At 43.0% G+C, this 25,808-nt stretch overlaps 1 protein-coding gene across 2 annotated transcripts in view; it reads right to left on the minus strand.

Moving 5' to 3' along the window:
• Positions 1–25,808, minus strand: part of ARHGAP20 (Rho GTPase activating protein 20) — a 60,631-nt gene that overhangs the window by 19,736 nt on the left and 15,087 nt on the right. The window contains exons 3-7 of one of the 2 annotated variants that reach the window (XM_068670740.1): positions 13,442–13,612; positions 7,779–7,928; positions 5,898–5,939; positions 4,594–4,678; positions 1,745–1,822 (exon numbers count right to left, since the gene is read on the minus strand). In XM_068670740.1, coding sequence (XP_068526841.1) covers positions 1,745–1,822; positions 4,594–4,678; positions 5,898–5,939; positions 7,779–7,928; positions 13,442–13,612 — 526 coding nt within the window. Of the gene's footprint in view, positions 1–1,744; positions 1,823–4,593; positions 4,679–5,897; positions 5,940–7,778; positions 7,929–11,094; positions 11,198–13,441; positions 13,613–25,808 lie in introns of those variants that run through there. The other variant, XM_068670750.1, reaches the window with a different exon arrangement.

A 25,808-nucleotide genomic window follows, 5' to 3' on the forward strand; every position in this document is an offset into this window, starting at 1 on the left:
GTGGTTCTCTCTGGACATAAAAAAAAACCCTTGAGACGGTGCCTAAGGAAAAGCTCCCTCGCAGTTAGAGCAATCCTTGGAGGGGGCTGGGTGTTTGATTGATATACAGGCTACAGCTTAATTTATTTAGCTTGTCTGACTCTACTGCTAATCTTGTGATCTGTCTCTAATGAAAAAGGCTTTATGCTGTGAAGACGCAGTGAAAAAATGTAGTATATTATTAGGGCAAACAATTCAGCGGGCAAGATTTTACATCTTTCAGACGGCTTTCATTTTTTTCTCACTTTAGATGAAAATATGAAGAGGAGGAAAGGCTTGAGAACACGAAGCTGAAACCGAACCAGCTCCTCCTCCTGCTCACCTCAAACAAAATGTTCTTTTCTGATACTACCATTTTCCTGATTTTTCCAGACATGAAATGAGGAAGTGCAAATGATACCCATACAACAGGTAAAAACGAAACATCCTAATAAAGACTTGCAGTTGTAACATAGCCCAGTCTCTTGATTTTGGGTGCAGACTGTGGGAGACAATGGGCTTGATTTTAACTCACATCATGTCTTCTTCACCTCTCTCACCTCTAGAGCTACCTTAACCAGACAGACTACAGGATCTTGAGCTGGGGCCACAGTCCTGGTGTAAATGGGATGTCGGAGCCAGAAAAAGATGGGATGGAAATTGCTGTGCCCAGGAAACACCAAACTAGAAGAATAAGCCTCTGGATGCACTAAAAACCTGTATAAATTAGGGATAATGAATGCTAGGGAAGGTAAATTCTGAGGCTACTTGAACTTTGGCTGGGGGTCCCTGGAAGCCTCAGGGAAGCACAGGAGTGGCACTGGGTCAGACTTGTCAGATCCTTGCGTCTAGATGAACATATGCATCCAGACCAACACATTTAAAAATATCGTTACCCAAACAGGAGACTGACAGGCCAGTTAAAAACCTGCCATCCAGGAGCTTCTATGACCATCAGCATTGGTTAGAGTCACATTGCAAAACGATGGGAGAAAAGGAGTCAGAATTCTTGCCCCTGGCACTGATTCCTGCTAACACCTGAGGCACTTCCTTCTCTGGTTTAGAGGAAAGGGAACCAGATCAGACACTACTGGATCTCCTGGGGATAGCTGCATCTACTCAGAGCACTATTCTTAGGTATCTTAGGTATCCTGGGAAGACCTCTTTCCAAATAGTTTCAGGCCATTGCTTAAATTGGGTGCATTCAGATTCTGTGCGATCACTCGGCTGCATTCGTACCTCACACGACACTGAAGATCCGCGGGTATTTACAGAGTCTGATCTGGACACTTGAGAGCAGTGCCTGTATTTGTAATCTGAGGACACAGCTGACCATGCGTGTTTGCACATTTGGAAACTAACAAACAAGCAGGTCAGTAGGTTTTCTGTTCACACTGAAGTATGCAAGAGGAGCTGCATCAAACTCTCAGTTTTTGTGTCTCAGTATCTCCTCTCATGCATCAGAAAAATAGATTTAAAAGCAACTTCAAATATGAGTGATTCCTTACAGGGATGGGAAACTTATTCAACACTTTTAAGGCATTTGATGATCTCTGGAGGTCTATATATTAACAAGGCACTTTTACTTCATTTCAACAACACTGAAATGCTATGATAAAGGTTTCAATTAATATTAATATCCTAAAACTTGGAAAAGGTGCAAGAAGAGATTTGATTATTAAAAGTGACTACAAAAAGACTCATTAAAACCTGTGCAAGTACTTACAGAAATTCCCAGCTGCTGCAGGGCCATGAGAATTACATCATTTGCTGTATCAACATTCGTTACAGTTAGGGTTTTTGACTGTGAACAGAAAAGAGGAGAAAGTTGTATTAAAGATTTGGATTTGCAAAGAATATCTGAAGTCCAATAACTCTGCATAATTCATTGCTGGAAAAAAAAAAACAGAGAGTTGAAATTTTGCTTCATAAGTAAGTTACACCACAGAGAAAGACCCAGCTGCCCGAGACAGAGCTTTGATTCCTCTGCCTCATCGTACACTTTCTGAATTTGCTCCCTGCTTCCCCAAGAGCTCCATCAAACAGGCAGAGTGCCATGATTAGTCGGGACAAGATGTATGCAACTTGTCTTTGGAAAAAAAAAGAAAAAAAGAAACAAAAAGAAACATTTCAGTGATTTTTTTTCAGTGAAAAAAGAGGTTTTTGCATCAAATGTTAATCACTTCCTTCCTTTTCTATTGAAGATCTCCCTGGTAAGAAAACACTGTACATAGGCTGTTCATCTCTATATCCTTTGCCACCTTCTATATAGAATTCTCAAAGCTAGATTTGGCTCAATACCAGGAACGCTTCCTCTTGGTAATCTGTCCTCCAGTTAAAAACACTGCCTCGCTAGCATCCTCCTGACTCTGCTGACTGGCAGATCAGAAAAGCATGGGGTGGCATAAAGCCCCTCTTTTTAAACAGCCACGGCACCCAGCACGAAGGGCTGTGCTTTGTGTTGGAGGAAGCACGGCTTTCTGCAAGGCAGCGTTCCCAGAGGGAGGCTGCAGCACCTGCTGCCTGGCACCAGGCTCATTCCCATGCAGCGGGACACCGCTCCCTACCTTCACGTTGCGTTGTGCCCCTCCGCAGGGCTGGGCATCTCAAGCACATCAGGATTAATGCCTCCATCCCCAGCCCCGCTGGGATGTGGCAGCACTACCACCATTGCCTTGCAGAGCCAAAAGTAAGCGGGGAGGGCACATCCAGAGTGTTTTCTGCTGGCATCATCACAACTGCCCTGGCCCCAGGCACCAGTTGTGAAGCCCTCCTGACACACAGGCGAGTTTGGCTCTGCTAACGAGACTGCACAGCTGCTGGATTGGAGCTGGGTCGTGGCCAGTGCAAAGCCCTGGCAGGACAAATGTGTACCCGCTTGCAATAAACCACCTAAATGGCCTGAAGAAAGGAGGGTGGCAGAGCCAGGATGTAAATATTCACTGCCAGTCCCGGGACGGTTTGCTATACCCTGCTGCTCTGTGTATTTGTACCAGTTTTACACGGGCCACAGGATGTTCAGGTGAAACAACCCCCTGACGTTCTGCGTTTAGGAAAGATCTGAGCTGTACGTGTGTGTGAGTCCCTGATGGCAGCAAGCTGCCATGGCAATCAAAGGAAAGTAGTGAGAGTACTGTATATCTTGCCCGAGGACATATCTGAACGCTCATACCATAAAAAATTTAACATTTGCCCAAAGCAATGACATCTGGCTCTCAGGAGTAGGTCAGCATATTTGCATAAGTTTTGCTCTGGGCTAGAATATGATAAAATGATTTGTGCCTTGCATTCACCATTCCCTCTCCTCCAAAACTGAAATAATTCTTGTGCATCTCCAGCTGCTGCAGCACGGGGAACACAGCGCCATAAGAACTATTTGCATTACAAAGTTTCCATCTGCTCCTCCACTGCTTTATTACCAATAATAGCTAGACTACAGCGTGTTGTTTCTAGGACTATCAGGATCAGAAAAAAAAAAAAACAACACAAACATATTTGGCACAAAAGCTAATTATAGCTAAGGAGAAAAGGCATACAAAAAAAAAAAACATCACACAAAAAAACAACAAAGTTCAACGTGAACTTTGAGAACATGCACACCTTGATCTGCAGTCCTTCCTTTGAACTACCACAACGATTATTACTGCTCATTAACATTTCTCTTAGCAACCCAGCAATTCTATTATAATTCACCTCAATAATAATTTTCTGAAAAAGGCAGCTTTTTTTTAAGCTTCTTCCTGTGCAAATACAGAATTCTAAGCACAGATTCACTGTTGGACAAAGACCTCTGATGAATTTTAACTTCTGCGAAAACTTCTCATGTTCTTGCAAATGCTCTTTAGGTTTCTGAACATGAAATACAGATCTTAAAAGCTCTGTTTGAGAGAAAGGACAAATGTCTAAGAAGCAGAGGAAGAATGGATGGATTATCGCTAAATGCTAGGGTATCCCTAGGGAACTGCCTACCTTCAAGAATTTCCTTTAAATTGGTCAAAAATGGCTTAGTAAAAAAGGTGCAAATCACCCCGTGGACAATCTTTCTTTACCAATTTACTTTGCGCCTACAATGTACCAACATCAGTAAGCTGATGAAAACCACGTTTAAGGCAATTTCAGAGTGTTCATATACAGAGCTTTACTGATTTACGATCATTATAAACAATAAAACAACCCACTGCAACTTTGCAGAATTGAATGAAGGCAGCTGTTAGTTTAAATCAGTTTTAAAAGGAAAAAAAAGGAACACTGTAGGGGCATTTCTTAAAATGCTTCTGCGTAAGTTCTTCTAGATGTGTTTCTTGGGGCTTTAACTCATAGTCTTTAGCTTGTGTGCTGGATCCAGTACTTCTCACCAGGAACACTGTCTTTAAAAAGGAACTTTTACATTAGAGACAGGAAACACACATTTCAGGGCTGCCTATGCTGAGTCTTCTAGTGGGGGCTAGATTCTCAAGAGATTGCAACCCAAAAGAAGTTGTCCACCCCCCATCCCAATATCCATAGGATTTACAGATGAGTAGTATTCATAGGTGATGTGAATTTAGATCCCCAGATTAGCTTGAGAGCACTTACATATGCACAAGTTCCAACATCCTTTGCAATTATCTTCAGAGGAATGCTTTTAGGATAGTCTTTTTCCTTCTCTTCTCTTATTCGACTGAAAACACATGTACAAAAAAGTAATTTTTTAATATTGAAAACACCAGACTGAGATTTTAAGAGTGATCAAGCAGTAACTGGACAAGAAGCAAATCATTTTCAGATGTAGTGCAGCAGAAAGATCTCTGACAAAAGGAAAGCCTCCAGCATTATCTGGAAGGGATGATGACCATGGCCCAGTAACACCCTGTTGTATCAGAATTGATACATTGCAGGAATCAGTGTAAGCAGCAAAGAAGCCAATCTTAAAATCTACATGTGGACTTCCCCGCAATTTTAATTTTGAAGAATCCATCAACATGGCATCACTCTCCTTTTTCAGGTAATTCAGTGATTATTTGGGACCATGACAATTATGAAGGATACAAACTCCAGAGGAGGGGAGTTCCACAGGACAGACTATACTATGAAGAACAGGCTGCAGCAGAAACAGGACGCTTTTAACCAAAAAAAAAAAAAATAGTAAAACATACTGATCACTGTGATGCCTTAGGCTGCACTATCAGCTTCTACTGAAATCGGTTGCAGCCCATTGTCCAGAACAGAGAAATTGACTGAACAGGAGAACAATGGATTAGAAATCATCCCCAGCAAAAATGATTTAAACAACCCCATGAACTGCAAAGAAGCAGATAAAGCCACAAATCTCAACCATAAGATCTAGGTGTAGAGAAAACAAAGCCTATAGCAATATTCTGTGCAAAATGCTGACGAAAATGGGACAGCCCTGTTTATCCAAACTCTTGTAATACCCTCTGCATACATTCTATATACATTTTATAAGACCAAAGCCAGCCCCACTGCTCTCCACTCAGATAGGATACAGCCAGGCAGGAGCAGCAGATAGGTTAAAGCAGAGGTTCCCAAGCTCGGCTTGATTAGATGCCATCAGTGTTGAAAAAGCCCCAGGCTCAAACAGAGCAATGGTGGCAGTGCCTCCTACAGAAGTGTAGGGCAGGAAACACGTCACAAATCCTCTGGTTTTGTGTTGAGCCATGTTAAGGAACAGGGAGAAGAGTTTTCTTCCTCAGGCAATGAACACTGCATGAAGGGTGCATACTGTCTTCTCCAGGGAGAAGGTGTGGGATGACTCTTTTTCTTAACATCTCTTTGAAAGAGCTTTTATCTATCAGTATGGCATAGGATGACAGCTCGTGGATCACTGGTCTAGATGACTGGGACTCTTTGCAATGTCTTCAAAGACTATAATAAAATACCTTTGCAAAAAAGAGAGCCATGTTTCCTTTTGTTCTGCCGACCTGCAAGAATTACAGAAAAAGGGACAAATCAGGTGTCATTCTAATAGCAAAATAGCCCTTGTACTGCCCACAGTGAAATGGACTGCTTATTGGCTGCAATTTCCATAAATACATACAAAAAATAATTTTGGGGGGAGATTTGAATGAAAAAAATTGTTTCCTTGCAAAATGAACTGAGAAGCCTCCCATGGAGATCAAAAGCTCCAGATATCATCTTTATCACAGAAATCAAAGCTTTACCAGTGAATTTAGTAAGAAACTGATGTGCAAATAGAGAAGCAGACCACTTTAAAATAAAGGCTTAATTCAAAACTTTAGAGGTATTTCCTCAGGTGTATAGACTTCTTTCTTCTTCCACTATTTTATTTCTCTTCTTATATAATACTTGGTTTTCCACCACATTAAAAAGTACATATAAACCACAATAAAAAGGTCCCATTTTACCTAGAAATGTTTAACTTTGGACTTTTTATGGCTCATCTCATTTACACACTTTCAAGGATACAAACCTATCCAGTGAAATGTAGCTAATAATAGGACAGTGCAAAGAATTTAACCTAATTTTATGTCAACTTTCTTGATCTAAATCCTGGCCCAGATGGAGTAATTGCTATTCCCACTGCTGCTTATGCAAATAAAGTTCTACACATTTTCAGAGCAAGAATTTAGGCAACTACAAACCGACTGAATGATGCTGCTTCAGGGGCATGCACATCATAAACACTAAAACTGTGATATTGCTTTGGATGCTTCAGTTCTGCAGGATACCTACATAATCATGCATGGTGTCTCTGACTTTCAGTGTACCTCCAGACATAAAATAATTTCACTTCTATAAAATCTCTGACTCTGTTCTGCTTGATGCTATTGCTTTCACACTCACCTACTTTCTAATAGCTATAAAGGATCACGTACCGTCTCTAGATCAAAGCTCATGTTTATTGGCAGGAGTTCAATTGAAAATCAATAGGAAATTTCAGCTTTGTTTCAGGATTATTAAGCGGAAAAAAAATCATAAATAGCACAGACAGCTTAACAACGAGCAGTTTGCGCACAGCATTTTCTTTGAATATGGACAATGTGACATACAAATTAAGCCGCGTGCGTCAGCTTTTGCTCTGTGTTGGTAAAGGGGAAAATGCATTTTCCAAAACCCAGCCAAATCACTTTGGCTAAGCAGCTGGGATTTAAGTGGGACGGTGCCCTCCCTTACCCACAGTGACGACAGAGCCTTCCTGCTGAGAGCAAAATTAGCCTAATCATTGAAATTACCTCTATAGCCTTTATGTGTCCTACAGCCAATGCTGCCAAAGATGGACCAAAAATCTTTGATATTCTGCTTTAGGAGGAATTTTGACATTTTCTCCGGCACAATTCAATTAAAAAGAGAAACAGGACAAGGTCAGCATTTCACTCTATGTTTCCTGCTACTTCCAATACAAGCTTTTCTGCTTAAAATTGTCCTGTGAGGGTCTCTTTGATCCTTTCGTTAGCTTGACTGTTTACTACAGTTTGTTCATTTTATTAATTAACCAACGTGTTTGTCAAATTATATCCAAAAAAAGAAAATTCCAACTGAGCAAGCTTGCAGCACAGAGTATGCCCTGCCAAATCATATTTCTCACAATTTTTTAAGTGATAAGGAAGTATCACTGCCACATTTGCAAAGAGAGACAGAAAATGAGGCACAGAGGGTGACTGGCTCACAGCAGTAAAGGAACGAGTTTAAGAATCAATACATTCTGGCTTCCTATTCAATGGTGCTGAAATGAACCTGTGATAGTCACCTGTCAACCTAAAAATGTTTCAGTGACTTGGTAAATAAAACATAGTTCTTACCTGAAATTTGCCACACAGTTAGTGGTGGGCCAGCCCAAAACAAAGGACCTTTCTGGATCTGTGCTGCCTTCGCAGACTTCTTCTGTACAAAATGCTGTCCACATCTCACAGAGACGTGCTTGGCACTTCAGTTTGAAATGAGAGTGTGACCTGCCGGCAGAAATTCACAGGTACGTCACACACATGAAAACATAGCAAGACAGGTTACACAACCCAGCTTTTCTTCTTCCTTTGGGAACATCTGAAAGGACTTGATGGAAGAAGCATTCCTGCTTTAGTCAATGAAAACAATGTCTTGTTTGGGTTGTGTGTAAAAATACAGTGATTTCTGATCTAAATGGGGTCAACAGATATTTTATATGTGGGATAAACAGGTTCCTTGTGGCATCCCTAGAAATCTCCTTTCCTGTGGGGGAACTTCTGCCCATGACTGGAGCTCCCCTCCAAATCATCTCCACTTGCAATGGACTCATCTTTAAGTGACTTCAATGTCATTGAGGTGTTTATTGTATAGTATAATATGATTGCTTAGCTCCAAGGTCAACAACTATGGTGACTTTGAGTAGCAACAACTAGGCCAGACTGAATGTAGCAGTCCTGAAGAACAAACACAAAACTGCCACCTGTGCTCAGGGCAGCGCAGGTCATACCTGGCCTCCATGAGCTAACTGCATGGTAAAGAATGAGCCAGGACTTCACAGAAACACAGAATTGTTGAGGTCAGAAGAGACTTCTGGGTCCATCTGATCACATCTGACACCCAGAGCAGGCTGCCCAGGACCACGTCCAGGTGGCTTTTGGAGATCCCCAGGGAGAAGACCCCACAGCCTCTCTGGGCAGCCATTTTGGTGGCCCTACATTGACTTTCTCCAGTATGTGCAGGTCTTTCTGATACTGAGGAGCCCGGAGCTGGACCCAGCACTCCACGTGTGGCCTCACCAGTGCTAAGTAGAGGGGAAGGATCACCTTGCTTGACCTGCTAGCAATACTTTGTTTGTTACAGCCAGGAATACCACTAGCCTTCTTTATAGCAAGGGCACATTGCTGGCTTGTGTTCAACTTGTTGACTCCCAGGACCTCCTGGTCCTTTCCTGCAGAGCTGTGCTCCTATTAGAACGCTTCCTGTGTTGTCAAAATATCTACTCATTTACCAAAAACAAAGATACTTTACATGATTTCCCCAAACTTTTTAAATTTGTCCTTCCTTGTATTTTATCCTACTGAATGTTCAAGTACAGTAAAGCTACGAGCCTGCTGGGCCAGCAGGGAAAAGCTGGAGGGAAAATGGCCCTTCCCTGAAAATGCTCTGCCCTTCTAACTGAAGGACTGCTAACAAGAGCATGTCAGCTCATCACAGTGTTGCAAATGTGGATGGGGACAGTGCCAGGCACCATGGTGATTAGTGCTCTATAAATAAATATGCCAGGTAAGCAGTTTCTTACAGCTCTGGTACACACGGACTACCTTCTTGGAGATTAGTCTCATTTACAAGGTATTTGATTTAGGACACACTGAACTAATACAGTCTGCAACACTAAAGCACTCAAAGCTTGTGGCTTTAAAGAGGACTTAGATGAACTTGCACCACCCTGACTGATCTGAGGTTTCCAGCAGGCGTTGTGCTAACAGGTATCTCTGGAGGGAGCATGGACAAAAACCCAGCAACATTTGCAGTAGTGGGTAAGAAAGGACCATGAGTGCATATTACAACAGGCAAAAAGATGCATCTGAATTAGACCACTACAGAATACTGTAAAATACCATCTCAAGTTCATGTATTTTTTAAACTATACCTGTGTTTCCTGTCAGCAGTACATTTCACTTCCCTTTAATCTATTACACTTTGTTACCCCACTCAAAAGAAGCTTAAAATATAGGGGAATATTTCAATCTGCACCCCAGCAAATCAATTTATGATCTAACAGGTAAGATGAGTATAGAAATGGCTGTAACAGGCCACAGAATGAACTGCAAAAATGTGTATTTACAAAAAAATACAGACATGAATTCTGACACAAACGTTAATAAATGGATGCCTGGTCCAACTCTACCAACAAGACTGTGTTACGCCGGGAATCAATCTGTCGAGCCTCCCTTTCCCCTCAATTTCTTTCTTCAAATACCCAGTAGAGTGAACTCTCTACACACCATTTCACTTTTTTAGCATTTACAGTTCATAAAGCCAGACCCCTACAGTGCCAGTAGCGGGTGTTGGCAGGGTGTTGGCAGAAGTACAAAGATGCTTTCCCAATCACGCCTGATGTATATTCTTACCCCATTTGCCATGCCTAGTCACAGCTCTCAGCTATTATCAATATTCAAGTGGCCTGGTTTCCAGAGGCGCTGAAACAGTAGCCTCCATTAACATCTAAAGAGCCTGAAGTATAATTTTATCTCTATCTGCCACGTCCTTTATGCAGTCCATGGGTTTTCAGCATTTGGGAAATGCAGGTCTTCCATTTAAGTGCCAAAGCGTTACCTCTAGAAATGAATAAATCTTCACTGACTAAGGCAGCAGCATGGCTGAACAGTTGAAAAATTGAAAGAATAACAATCTATTTTTTAAAGAATTTTTACCTAAGAGGATTTTTAAGGAAGTCCTGTAAAAATCAGACAGATCCAGACCACGCTGAAATCAAGAGAAAATTCATGAACATTGGTGGTGTAGGTATTGATACACCCCAAGCTGTTTCACTTCCACAGAGCAAATTCAGTTCCTTTTGCTTTCTTTAAGTGGCAACTGGATACCTTGCGGCTGTTAACAGATGGAAGATTAACTTCTCACTAGATTTGCTAATCTCCTTCATAGACTCTTCTGACAAAAGCATTAATGGAGCTACTGGGAGATTGTTACCCTAATTCCATGTATTTACTCAACCACTAATGTGTATACCCAGCCACGCTGAGAAAATAATATTAAAATGTATGTGTATATATACATGCATGTGTTATGAAGGAGAAAGAGGAAACCCTTTCTCTGTGCTTTCCATACAAAACCTTACATGAGTAACCTTGATCAATGAACTGAAAGACCCTTGAAACACCTACTTTGCCAAATTAAAACACACACTCTCTGCAAGAAATCTAATCAGTAAATAGAGAACAGTATAAACTTTTACATTCTTAATATTGGTTTAGTGAGGAAAACTCAAATAATTTATGACAGACCTCACATGAAGGTAAATAAAGGAAGGGGCAGAGAAGAGACAAGCACAGAGCAAGTATTAGTCTAATTTTCATAAGCTGGGTTAATGGATGAACTGAAAAGATGCCTACATTTCAAAAATAATTAGAAAGTATCAGAAAACAAACCTACATGTACAGGCACCTTGTAGAAAGTCACCTGCAGACCAGCTGTGGAGAAGGCTCACCCCACACATTTGCATGGGAGCAATGCTGATTCCTTGCCTTTAAGCAGGAGCTCAGTGCTGTACAGTTTACTCAGCCATGAGCCACAAGATACTTGGTGCTATATTCAGAAAAAAGCTTGTACACATTTGCTGATCACACAAAGTCTGATGACACGTGAGCTCCCTTTGTGCAGTGACTGGCTACCTCCAGCTGAGACAACACTGCCAGAGCACTGAGCCATACCTAGGCTATCCCTCAGGTGTGTATATGCCCCAAGCTGAAAAACTATCCAACGCAAAAGAATATTACAAATCCTTAGCACCTGCACACGGAATAATTCTGAAGTTAAATCATATTCAACTGTATCATTAACTCTGTCTAGATATTATCCTGGTGATGTGGTGTCCTGGCTCTGCGTCCCCTAGTAAAGTCCTTAGCAATCATTGCTACAGCTGCATAGCCATACATACCAGCCAAGTTTTCCCTCTATTAGTAATGGTATTTTAGTATGCTGTACCTTTAAAAACGCTGTTTTTAAAACAGTGTTCATTAGTGACAGCTCTGATGCTTTAATTGCTGACAGGGCAGCCACAGAGAGAACATCCCAATGAGTTCTTTAAAATACATGAAGTGATACCACTCAGAATACTATTTTTACCATTTCTAGCAAAGATGTGCTTTTTTTTCTCCTTTTTTTTTGCACACACGAAAGTACGATTTGTTCTCTTTCACCTTCTTCAAACATTGCAGACTCCTCACTGCATCAAATCAAGTTCTGTAAGAGCCATTATTACTCCCCAGGAGCCATATTTCGGAGTGGTTACACGGAGTAGGGCTTTCCTATGCAAACAGTCCCACTGGGACCCAGCCAAACCCACAGTACCGCACAGCCCAGCCTGGGGCTGTCATGTCACTTCTGCTCAGCACATTGACCATGGCGGGAGGGATTCATCTCACCTGGCTTCAGTCTTCTGCAGTTTAGGAGTTTACACCTCAGGAAGTGGGACTGTGCCCACTGAACAGCCAAGGAGAGCCCCCCGGCAGTGTGACTGCCTTCAACACCGTCAACACTTTCCTAAAAGTGTGAGTTTGCCACAGGGAGGTGCTGGTTTTCTCCGGGTGACACGCAAGGAGCCTAGGAGCCTGGGTGAGCTGCAAATTCCTAACATCTGAAAGCTTAAATTAGGTGAGGTGAACCCCATCCTAAATACGACACAAAAACAAATAAATGCAGTAACAATATTACTGCTACTGTGGTAGAATAGCAAGATTTCCCATAAATACCTTTACGTTCACCACCCACCCATAGCAGAGCATGTTTTGGATACAATATTCTCCGTGTTGTCACACCACATAAGGTTAAGGAGTTCAGCTAGGGGGGTTACGTTTACTATGTGTGATTCAGATGGACACAGCTCGGATTTCTACAGAAAATGCAGATTTATTCTGGCTTTTCCCAGCAATCACCGAAACAACTGCTTAAGCGATAAGACACATTGCGAAAGCCCAGGATTCACATCCAGATTACCCACCCTGTGAAACCACAAACAGTGCCTAACAGGGAACGAAGCTGCATCAGAATCCTTTACGATTCTTTCCCCCTAACAACAAGTGAAAGCACCCTCTAAAATGGCCTGAAACCACAAATGCTGCATGAAGCTGGCATGCTAGATGCAGCTTGTAAATCTGATTTAATTGTGAATGGTAGAGTGAATAATCAGAGCTCAGCAGCAAGCCTGACTGCACATGCACACAACCCAGACTGCTCTGCACTGCTTCCCGTCCCTGTCCCTGTCCCCACACTTCTCCTGGCACAGCACAAGACCAACACAGTGGTACTGCCTGCAGTCTCTGCTTTGATACAGCTGCCCATCACTGGAGTGTATCAAAGCAGCTCCCTGGTAAGTTTTAAGGTCTGTAACCTCTCTGTGACACAGCCACCCCACAGGACTGAAGATGGCCTAAAACATGGCTGTTAGTTCAAGGCAGCCCCATGGACACTACTGAGCTTTGGTGAGACTTTTCTAAGGCACTGAGTCCCCAAAGCAGGGAACATCACCCAGCGCAAGCAGTGTGTTCAGACATCTGCTCCTCCTCTAAAATGCTGTGGCCTGGACTTTCCTCTTTGGGTTATGGGGTTTTCAGAAGGGCCTGGAGAGGTCAGACACCTAACTCCTGCTGACCAAATAAAAGGCTGCTGTATGATTTAGGGAAGATTTACTCCCAAAAACAAGCATTAAGGGAATCCATGGTATGCTTTGCTGAGTAAAAGGGCTGCTCTGTAGGAGCACTGCCCCAGGTGCCATACTCACTTGGACTTGGCAACAACCAGAAGGTCTGTGAAGAGGAAAAGGTGTCGCTCCTGGGTCTGCAGGCCCGTCTTCAGCTGCACGTGGCCGTCGAGGAGGAACGTCCTGTTGTGGCACATGAACGACTGCACAAGGGGACATGCCTCGGGGCTGATGGGGGAGAAGCAGCCTTCCCTGCGAAAGGAAGCAGAGGGGATAAAGGAACACAATTCAGCCGACTGCCCATGAGTGAGGACCAGCAGTGACTTCCCACACCTGCCACCAAAGGGAATTTATTTGAGCACATTTCAGTGAAGGGTTAGAGAGACACTAATGACACCTCATCCATCTGATTCTTATGCAAAACATGCTAGGGACTGTCTTTACTGAATCTCTTATAGCACAAGCACATGGGTAGCATTTAGCAAATGACAATAATTAAAATGCAGCCTTTTCCATTTTGCCTATTTGTATCTGTCTCCCTTTGTTTGCGTCCTTAGAGGAAATACTGCACCTTCTGCAGGCTCCCTGAAGAGAGAGGAGGCATTAGCGTGATGAATGGATATCCTTAACCCCTCCTTGGTCAGAAAGGGACTCATATTCAGGCTTAAGAGCACTTTATATAAATTATTCAGAACCAAGGGCAAACATGAGGTGCAAATGAACCTTGCTGGAGATGGGCCACCTGCTAGATGCAATACAAGGGGCTGCTCAGCCTCCCTCCCTCAGCACACGACCCACGAGCACTGAAGCAAGCTCCTGTTGCAGGGTGTGGTTGTGTGCCTGGAGCAGGGCTGTGCTGGTCAGTGGCTGTGCTGTGCTGGAAAACCCAAACCTGGGTCTAGGGGAAGCAGTGGTACTGTTCAGGCTCCCTGGGGGAAGATGCTGATCTTTTCCAAGGAGGTATCGAGTAGGTTGCAGTCAGACTTCACTGATGGTAGTGACAGGATTCTCTCGGTCCTGATCTAACTGTCTAGCCTGATATAAAGCAGCTCATTAGTTACTGAAGCCAAAATAGCAATTTCTCTATCACGATGGTCAGCTCACTCACCCAGACAGGATCTCCTTACTTTTTGAACCTTGCTCCAGCAGATGTCTGTTTATTCAGAGCTGAACTGCATCAATGTGAGGGGCTGAGGGGCACACTCTCCTCCTCTAAAGCTCTGGCTCTGCCCTGGAAAGCCAGAGACGTGGCTTCCAGTTCTCCCAGGCAGATGAGAGAACCAAAACTGCATCTTCTGTACCTTGTGTGTGCCTTGCCAAAGGAACCTCCAGCATCTTTACCCCAGATTTTGTAAATGTACCTTTTCAATCATTTCATTTCCCTAGGGATGCCTCCAAATGAAACTCTTCCTTTTGGTTGAATGCAACAGCTCTGGCTCTATTCAAATGTATTTACTTATTTTTCCTTATTAGAAAGAAAATAAAAGAAAGAAAAAATAAGCTAAAACGTGGTTGGATCATCTTGGCAAGGAAAGGCTGAAGTGAGCAGCTTTGAGATTACAGTTTATTCCTGTTCCCACTGGAAAGAAAGACAAACACTGATTTTGCTGGGGCTTTATAAGAAATGGACATTACAAAGTGAAAATCTCAAAACACATGGGAGGGATATGAAAGAAAACAAGAGTGAGCAGAGAAAACTCTAATCTTCTTTGAAGATTACAAACCTCCTAGCACCTCTCTTAGAGCCTGGCTGATTTCCCATCCTTCTCTCCTTGATGCCTGTGGCTGGATTACTCAGGAAATTATTTAGGAAATCCTGACAGCAGGGAGAGAAAGGATAAGCTCTGAGATTGGCCTACATTAGAAGGACACGCTTTCACTGATCTGCAAGGAGCTGGTGAGGATCTTGGTTTCCTTGGTTTCCACCTTCTGGTTGGGAGCCTGAAGTTTTTTGAAAGAATTCCTCAACTTAATTGACAGTTTCTTGCTTGTCTTTAATTACCAACTCCTTCGGGGAAAAAAGAAAGAAGAGGAATAGCTTGCAGAATGAATAATGCAAACTTAAAGTTATTCAGTTGTTCCTACACAGAAGGGATGTTCAGGAGTGTTGAGGTTAAGGCAGAGAGAGGGGCTTTGGTCCAACACGTTGGGTGTTTATAGGATGTGTGGCCAGCAACATGAGTGGGAGGAACAGCAAGCACCTCTCCTACCCCACCACTTTTCTGTGACTGGGATTTCACCAATTCACCGGTTCATCCATGACTGGTTACGGGGACTCACTTTCATAAACTTCCAGCAGCACTTGGCCCAGAAACTTAGGCAGAAATCGGGAACGATGACCAGCCCACCTGTGTAAACGCCATGCGTGGTCTTTACCTCAAAGGTTAAGCAGCGAAATACTCCCTTATGTTTGAATCCAGTAACAACAATAGGCAGAACAAAACCTTCAATGTTCTACCGCTGTAACCAAATCAGCAGAAACAGTCATAAAGCCATGCTGAAGTGCCTGCCCCCACCCAACACTCCCATAGGCTCAGTCTTCATATCAACAACTCATCTTCAGATCAACAACTGGTATGTTGATGCATTCCTCTTGGCATCCTTTCATCATCCTGATTACCAATCAGGATCTTCCCAGGAACTTCCCACGTTAAACTAAGCAAAATCGTTGTCACACAGATGAGCAAGGGCTGGTGCAGTGGGTTTACTGATGCCACCAGGGGTCAAGCAAATTGAACTCATTTTTTGTAAAAGGAAAATGAACTATCATAAATTGGTCATTTTAATGAAATCTGGCTTTTGGACCCACTTCCTTCCATACATCTCTATCATCTGAACTTTAAAAAGAGATTAATAGCTTACCTGACGAGTCTTATAACAAAAAAAAAAAAAAAGAGAGAGAATTTTTTTTTTTGGAAACAAAGCAGAAAAAAATCAAAGCCATTAATTCAACCAGGCCTTCTAAATCTCATTGACTAAGGAACACGGGGGGGAAATTCAACAGCAGTGACAAAAATGCATTTCAGAAAGCATGCTTTTGATCCTCTCAATTGATGTTCCTTTATTACACGTCAGGGATGAAACAAAAGTTTTGTTACAATGAGGAAAATGCAGATCAGCTACACCCTCAGGCGTGGGGATTTATGTAAGAGAAGTGATTTTGGAGTTCAGTTTTTAATAGCTCGCTGATTTTTCAGGCCATTAAATGAGTCTAATTTTTAAAAAGTGCTAAGCACTCTTGAAAATTCCTTCTAATAGAATTATGCAAAAATCAGTCCTTAAGCCAATGTGACTTCTGGTATCATTAATAAAGTAAAAGCCAGTGTTGTGGGGCCTTTTCTGAATTCTGAGTTTGTTAAGAATGAGCTGTGAACTAATTTCTGAAAGATGGGGTTATTCTGCAAAGTCAGCAACCAGTCACGTTCCACTTTCTGTAGGAGCCAGGCCAATACTGAAATTCAGATGGCATTGCCATTGTATTTGTCTAGTCTCAAGTGGGGATTTCTGCACAAACTTACTATTTTGGGGCCTGAGATTTCCATGCGTGGTTTTAACCAAGAATTTGAGGATATCTACAGAGTTATTCAGGAACAGATTAAATCATTGTACTGCCTGAAATTAGTGGAAAGATAATTGAAGACTTCTCTCCTGGCATTTCCAAGGCCTAGATTTTACACCTATTATTTTTCATATTAATCAAAATAGGCATTTTGTGCCTTTTTAAAATACGCAGTGATTTAAAAGAACACTTCAATTTTGTGGGTGTAACGTATAAAGTCGAAAGCTATCAGTAGTCAGCCAAACACTGAAAATACATCCCCACGGCATTCAGCGTGAAAGCAAACACATCAGTGCTCACTTCACCAATCCTCTATTTACCAGAAGCCACAAAAGCACAAGGAATTCTTGTTCTTCCCCCTATGGAGCTTCCTTGGGGTTTTCTCAGTAAAACATGTATCTGAACAGTATGATCCCCAAGGTGTTTATTTTAATTCTTAGTGCAATGGAGATGTCAGCTTCATTGTGCTTTTATCTGAAGTGAAAACAATGGAAGAAGTTGTATTTTCCAAGGAGAGTTTAACAGCCTATGTTAAGCTGTTACAAAATCCACGATCCAAATGCCATTTATGCCAACGGGATAAATGACATTCCCCCCTTGATTTCAGTGGATGATGACCTCACTCCATCGATGATTTAGATTAAGCTGTAACATGCCTGACAAGAACAATCTGTTCTCCAAGGTCCTAAAGCTGGAATGAGCTATTGCAGGTATCTCAGCTGTATGACATCCCTCTTGCACACTGCTCATGCTCCATCCTCAGTCTCACTCCGTTGTTTTGGCTACTGTCTGCCAGACCTTCCCTCCTCTGATGATAACTTCTGCAGCTAAGGAAACAGCCCTGATGCTCTCTCCATGGCTGGTACCTATAGAAATAAAACAACACTCTGCTCTTTAACCTCTGAAGTTAACTTCATGAAGTCAGCCTCATGCCAAACCTCCTCGTGGTGCTCGGAGACCACAGGATTATTCTGTATATCTCAAAATCCAGGTCTGGATGGACCTAAAGAACCCACAACTTATCTTTAGGCAAAATCCAGCGCATGAATTTTCGACTTCTGCCTCTACCTTCTCATCACTGAGTCACAGCACTGGGCTAGAGCAACCCACTGAGAGAAGCAGGAGCTATTCACACCCGCTGGAGGCTAGTGAAAACAGCAGCTATCTACACAGTAAGAAACGTCTGCAGTCCAGCCCACATTACGGATTTTTGCCAAAATGGATAGGTCAGTCAAGGACGACATGTGATTTGGGACCAGCTGAGATATCCCCAAAAGCAGTTCTGTCAAATTCCTGTCATTTTCCTAACAGAGCTTGTACTGGAAATCAGGTAACAATATTTGTGCTTTCTTTCTGTGTCTCCTTTTCACACGCTTGGGCTCCTAAAACCTTCTGTCAGAAGAAACTTCAATTAGCTTGGAAGACGTTCGCTTCATGTTTTTGCTGATGACGCAGGCTTTCTTAGCTGGAGCTCTGAAGCCAAGGTTGTTTGCTGTTGGAAATTGTTTAACACATAAGGCACATTGCCCCCATTGTGTGGTTAGGCAGTATTTTGCATCCAAAACAACTAACTCGTTAAGGTACTGAGAACTGTTCTTTAATCAACCAAAAGAAAACAGCTTCGATGTAGCGTGCAGCCCCGTCTCCCCTGAGATAAGGCAGAAAAAAACCCAAACCTGTTACACAGCAGTGAGCACTGATCCGCGTCCCAGGGCTGCTCAGAGTGCACTCAAGTGCAGCGCTAACATTTCAGGGCTTCAACACCTATCTAATTTCATCATAAATGATGGGTTGGATGTGTCTCATACCACATCCTGGCCAACCTGGCAGCATCATGATAACGGATCATCACATTCTGTGTGTGAAAAGAAAAAAGGGAAAAAACGCAGTGAAAGAAGAGCCTTTCTAGTACACTGAAACCAAATGGCTATGCTTGGGACTGCAACAGAAATGGTCCTGCAAATGCTCTTGATGAATTTAGCCTCTGTCACACTGGTAGCTCATTAAGGTGCATGGCTTGAAAAGAATCCCTGCCCATACTAGAAAGTCTGGGGGAGGAAAAAAGGGGTTGCAGCCACTTTACACACAGCAGGTCTTCTGAAATTCATCAGCAAGGGACTTTCCCTTTGAAGAACAGTTGTGGGACAATCAAAGTCCTATGTAGTTCGTTTGTTTGTTTTTCCATTAGCTCAAATCCAGCTATAGATGGAAAAAGGCAGGAACTGGCAAATGGCTCTGTGTGTTAACACCATCTAGCTGGAGATGTCCTTGTGACACAGCTTCTGGCTTGGCACAAACTCACAAGCCATTTTATAGATGGAGTAAGATGTTGATGATGAGGATGCCCACAGCTCTGCCTGCCTGCCCTGCCCTCACCAGCTCTTTGGCATGGCCATGCCAAGTCCTGATGGCTTCAGGGCTGAGCACTCACAGCTCCTTTGCCATGAAAGAGGCTCCACGCAGACATGGCTCACCCACACAGAGCAATCTGCAAGCTCAGAGACCTATTTAGACAGGCAGATTAAAAAAAATAATATATTTTAAAAGTAATAATAATCTTGCATTTGTAAAGGTGCTAACCACTTGCTACTGCCACTGCCTTGCAGCCACGACCGATGCACTGGGGAGCCACCCACACGCTCAGGATCTTTCATGCGTCCTCCCACTTCAGCTTCATGATTTGGAATATGCATTTCATCTAGGCTTATGCAGCACTTTATTATAATAAATAAGAATTATACCCAGAGGGTGAAGGTAAGCACAAAACGGATCAGCCTGGAGGGTAGGAGTGCTTTCCAGGAAGGTGGTAGGTAAGGTATGAGCTGACAGAAAGTTGGTATGCTGGTGTAATCTCAAACTGACTATTTATAGAAGGGGCTTGGAGAGACAAGTATAAAACTCTTAATCACATGGACTACCAACCCATTTCTGAAAATCTTCTGTCAACTTGATTCCTGTTCTGCTAAGGGAGCTTCTTTCTGAGGATGCTGGGCACGTTTGCTTTTTGTTATCTATGGTAAATCTTACACAGTTAGAGCAGTGCTCTGTGAAAACAGCACAGCATTCCAGAAATAGCAAGTCTATTTTCTGCAGCACTCTGTTCAAGCCTCCTAGGCCATCACCATCATGTACAGTAGCTTTTGTGCAACAAAACACGTGAGATCTGCTCAGTTTTTCAGAAAGCATATTTTCTAAATAATAAAATATATGCTCCTGTTTGAGTAAGGATGCCTTAGTGGCTGCAATGTCTTTTCATTTTTTTTTTATTTTTTTATTTTATGAATACCAAATTTGAACAAACCAGAGGCATTCTTCACACGGCTTTGTTGTCCTTTAGGGGCTATGTCTGTGAATCTCACCGAAAGATGGGCCCCAGTTGGCAGCCCCTGGCACAGGGTTGCCCTCACTCTACCTGCCCCAGCCCCAGTCCCAAGCCAGCTGCAGCAGCAAATGCTGCACCCCAGATAAAGCAGGGAGCCCCAACGGGATCACAGAGCCTTCAACCCCACCTCCAGCACAGGCAGGACAAGCACCTAATGAAAGATTAATATTAATAGAGCAAGTTTCGCCCCGATTAATTGACAAATTTACATTTTAGGGCTGAAATCAAGACTACCACTTCTATTTCAGTCATCAGGTACTGCTTCTAAAATTCAGCATCCACATTTTAACTCAAAATATATTGAGAAATTATTCCAACTTATATTATTCTAGAATTCTGAAAGTTGATTTGTATTTGAAATCGTACTCGCATGATGTCAAAATCTTGTTAAAAATTAAAAAAAAATATATTACAGTGAATGAACATGGTTTACACTATATGCTCAAGGTGCCAAAGAGTGTATTTTTTTTTCTGCAGTCTTCCACAAATGAGTAAATGATTAAGACTGCAGTAAAACAACATATAGCTTTAGGGTAAAAAGTATCTTTAAAAAAACTCCTCACACGTTTCAGAATGGAAGCTTGGCAGCGTAACAGCAAACAAACTGCACTTAAGTAATTTCTACATAGCCAAAAGGACAATATTTTCTGCAGAGCAAATATGTACTACAGTGTAGTGGCTGGAGACAGGAAACATGCTTGTGGTTTGGTTTACTTCCAAGCTTTTTTTATATATATATTTTATTTTAACAAACAGCTGCAAGGTGTTTACACTGAAAATTTAGTGTAAGGGCAAAATTCTCTATTGGTATAAATTAGCACCACACGTTTCGGTCATATTTTGCCTGTTTCCACCAGAAAAGAATTTAGTGCAAGTTATTTAAGCCCTATTGAAAAGCTCTTACGGTGTGGGAGTCCTCCAGTCCTGCCATGCAGCTCAACTGGTGACCACCAACTCCAAGGGATTTTGGTTTGACTCCCTGTGAGGGGAGGATATATTCACCTACAGAAGTCAATAAAACCTGTTTTGCCCTTGGAAAGAATCCATCCTTTGTTCCTCACTGCAGTTTCCACTGAATTTGGAGCTTCTCGTGGCCTACAAGAGGCCAGGAAGCACAGGCTGCCTCTGCCACTTCCACCCTGGCTCCATCCTACCCCTTCCAAGGTGGGACATAGGGGAGTGCTCCAGGATGCCAGCTTCATCTGTGCGCTCCTGGAGGGTCCAGTATTATTTTAGTAGCGTGGTTTCTGTCCTACCTTAACTTTTTTGTAAAGCAGCAATCATAATTGGGACATCTAATCCCACTTAATCACAATAGGGACATTTGAAGGCGTAGCTTCACTCAGCTGTTTGTGAGTTACCTCAGGGATGAAATTAACCCTTCGCCCAAGTGGGGGTTTCAAGTGTCTTCTTGCAAAATATATCACAAGAGTTCAGTGCAGGTCATGCAGTAGCCAGGCATTTTGGGCTACCAGAAATAGCCAGGGCATGCTGCAGAGCTCAGCAGAAACAGGCCTGGCCAACCTGAGGTGCACGTGTGAAAAGCCTGCTGTGAGCATCTCTAGGAATCCCTTCTGGGACATCATTTATGGCTGTCCGTGAGCCTGTAAGCATCTGCACACCCCACTGTCGGCAGCTACCTGGTACACAGGCTGTAAATGAGCCAGAATAAGGCACTTGTGGGACTGTGTCTTTTTAACAAGGAAGCACAGCAGTTTCTAGGTGACTGCTCAAAGGTTTATTGCCTGCCAGTCACCTCACGCAGTTACTGGGTAATACCAGGGTGGCTGCTTGGGGCTTTCCAAAGTCCCATGGCTCAGCACTCATTCCGCTTTAGTTTCTGATTTTCCCATTCTTCAAGAATTGGTTCACCTGGGCTCTTCTCCTCAGCTTCTGCCACATGGGGAGAGTCTGCAGTTGGGCGGCAATGAGTTTGAGGAAAAGCAAATGCATTCAAAACATTACAAGACTTCAGAAAATGCGGCCAGGTAAAGCAAAGGTAGAATCCGCCAGTGGCTGTTCCCTGGTTGCCCTTTTTCAGGTGAAAACCTGCTGATTCTAAACAAAGTAATCACATCCAAAGCGACCTATAAATAGCTGCAAGTGCCGCCCTTAAAAGATAAGCCCCGGCACCACGCTTTATCCTCCCGGAGCTGCTGCCACCCGGCCTTGCCTCTGTCCCCACAGCCGTGGGGTGAGCTCCACAGGGCTCCAGTGAAGATCTGAAGCAAGGACCTGCCCAGCCCTTGTCTTGGCACGAGCTTTTTGGGACCGATTCCCTACGAGGGACAACCAATACGGGTGCCTGTGTTAGGCGGGATTGTCACTTCACTGCACCTGTCCCGGCTGTAACAGGAACAAATCTGGCTTTGGTTTGCTTCAAGGGCTTTAAACCATATTTTGATACTCGTACTACAGCGCAGGAATTATCCTATTACACTGAAGAGATTACTTGATATGCCTGCCGCTGCCAGCTCTCGCATGTGTAATGACCCAGATTCCTTAGGAACAGCCAGCAGACAAATTAGTGGCAGCCACAGGCACCTGTTCACTCCCTTATAACCAATGCCTACACAGTCCAGGAGTTTTTCAGAGCGACTCAGGCAGGTTAGTCAGAGGCTTCTACTCCAGCAGTGGCTTAAGCTGGGTAAAAAAAAAGCTGTTAGAGTCCCCAAAATCCCTGCACCTGATGGTAATTGGTAATTATATAAGTGAGAAGTGGGCACAGGCAAGCTAGTGGCAAAGAGCAGTAGCATGCAGCAGGGGGAAACACATGAGCCTTTTACATGATGACTTTTTCCCTCATGTTTCTTTGAGCCTTTGATTTACCAGAAGAGCTTGCTTGTGTCTGATGAGCGACCTACTTGTAAAAATTCAACGTAAATCAGCAAACCTGTCCCACTCCTGGACAGCCACACTGAGCGTGAGGCTGCCCACAGTCGAGGGCTTTGGCAACCAACCATGTCTATGAGAGGAGATCCAAGACATGAGATGCTCTGAGCAGTCTGGGAGACAGGTTTACTACCAGAACAATATGCAGAGAGAGGAGAGGGAAGGAAGGTGGATGAAAACACCTCAGCTCTGTTTATTCCTTCAGGTGAGGATCTTTACCATGAGCGACAGCGACAGAAAAAGACGTTTCTGCATTTTCTGAGCCAGAAAGTGTAAGCACTCACTGTAGTGCTTACAACCACTTGAAGCTATGGGATGTGAAAGGTTGAACCTGGATGTGTCAGTGGGTGACATGCAATAAAAAAATGCTGGGAACAGACATAGTAGTTGCATCAGTCTTTTGGAAGTGGAAGATAAGTTGCCTGAGGATGTAGAGAACTGAACCTGGGTGACTCATTTCCACTGAAAGAACACATTGTGGCCAGCAGCTTCACCAAAAACAATGGTGGTCTGTGGGGACCTGCCTGGCGAACAAGCCAGAGATGCCTAGCATAGCTTACACAAAGCCTGCTAGATGGCACAAACCCTTGTTGCAATGCTGACCGTGGTCTCCACCCACCAAAATACCTGATGAGCCAGACTCCTTCACACCTCAGTCCTGATACTGCATGTTCAGACCGCTGCCCTAAACAACTACTGAAAAAAACAGTGCTCCAGGAAAAGGGGACTCAGCCAGAGGGTTTAAAAGACAGCAATGTTTGCAGCTGCGTCTGTGAGAGCCACAGAAGAAATCCAAAGGCAGACTGTTATTTCCGTGGTGCGATTACAAACTTCCCACCAGCAGTTTTGCAGACATGAGAAAGCAACTGGAAGAGGAGAAGTGATGCTGTATCAGCTGGGAGAGCTCAGTCTGTATTTAATGCTGGTCCTTGTCAGAGGTGGGAGCAGCAGAAGCTGCACATCAGCCTGCACATCATTAGAGGCTTTCTGCTTGTTTACACAAGATAAATGACCACAAAGAAGTCTGAGCGAGTCAGTCCTGTGATTTCCTCAGGTATGCTGCTGCCCAAACTGCTTGGCCAGACTGTCACTTGGCAGAGATTTTATTGTCTAAAACCAGCGATACATAATGGCTGGACAAGGGCTGTATTTTGCCAGGACTCAAGACTTAATCCAAAAATACCCCAAATGGCTGAATCCAAAAGCACATGTGGGCAGTGAGACATCTGGATGAGCTGAATGAACCCTGCACTCATCCTGATGAGTAGTGCCCCTTACAGCCTTTGCTTCCAATTGTCGCAACTCTATCCAAAAGGGAATTGGCTTAAAGCACTAGTGTTAAACTATTAGTCATTTATTGTAAAATTAATCCCTCATTTAAACTCCAATCCCTCCAAAACCCTGCTTCCAGGCCCACATTCTGTTTACCTTCAGTTCTTTTCTTTTAATAAAAGGGCAGCATATCTCTGAGAGCCTCAGCTCATTTCAATCTCCAGATGTACAAACATCACTACAAACCACTTTGTATATAATAAATGAAGAACCGATGTGTTTTATCAAAAACAAACATATGCACACATACACACACATGCTCACACACAAAACAAAACAGAGAGAAACCAGCAGGGGGACAGGAATGCCAGTCTTGCAGTTAAAAGGCCATTTGAGGCCTCAGAAAGTTCACTTTGTTCCTTGTTAACAGTTAATAAAATTTTATCCCCAGCTATTACTACATAAAAATAACTTTTGCGTTCGAGCACGTGGTTTAAGGAAACAATACTCCAGTGTCATAATTAGCTTAAATCAAGAGCGAATTAGAAATTCTATAAAAATGACAACTAGAACAATATCATCATGTTATTTTAATTATGTGCAACTCATTTAAAAAGAACAATTTGATGCAAAGTAGTTTTGTCTTTCTTAAACTTTTCACTATTTTTACACTAATTCATGTTTCCTTGCCTTGCTTATAGAAACATGATATACTGAGGGGAGAACTCTGGGGAAGTTCTCTTTCAGAGATTTATGCCCATTCCGTTTAAGGATAAAATATTAAAGCGTCAAAACTTTTCACGAAACAGAAAATTTCAGAAAAAATCCTGGTCCAAAATGTCAAGGTCAAATTAAATCTACAAATTAAATCCAGAAGTGAAGAGCTCTTCATTTGCATTCTTGGCTGAGTCTTTAGGAACTGGATTTTTGCTCCATCTTGATGACTAGAAACTTAATTTCTAATGAAACTTTTACCATAATGGCAGCTTCTCACAAAAAAAGAAAAAAAAAAAAAAAGCCCTGAGGTTTCAAAAGGGCCTGGAAGGGCTGCCCTCCACAGCATGCATCTTCCTGCGGGTGAACTGAGGCATTGAACAGCCCTCGTCACTTGTGACCAGGCCATTTGGGTGTCCAAGGGCACAGGGAGAGGTTTTAGAGATGTTATTTCATTTGTGTGTGTGCATGCCTACTGCTCATTAACCCAACGCCAGCCTGCTGCAGCAGCAGTGGTCTTGGGTGGCGAGGTGAAGCAATCCCCCATGGACAAGAGCTCCACCACATATTTGATCTCTTATTTGAGCCAGTACAGATCTTGTACGCCCAGTGCTTCACCACACCAGTGG

Source organism: Anas acuta, chromosome 1, assembly GCF_963932015.1.
Source record: "Anas acuta chromosome 1, bAnaAcu1.1, whole genome shotgun sequence".
NCBI lineage: Eukaryota > Metazoa > Chordata > Aves > Anseriformes > Anatidae > Anas > Anas acuta.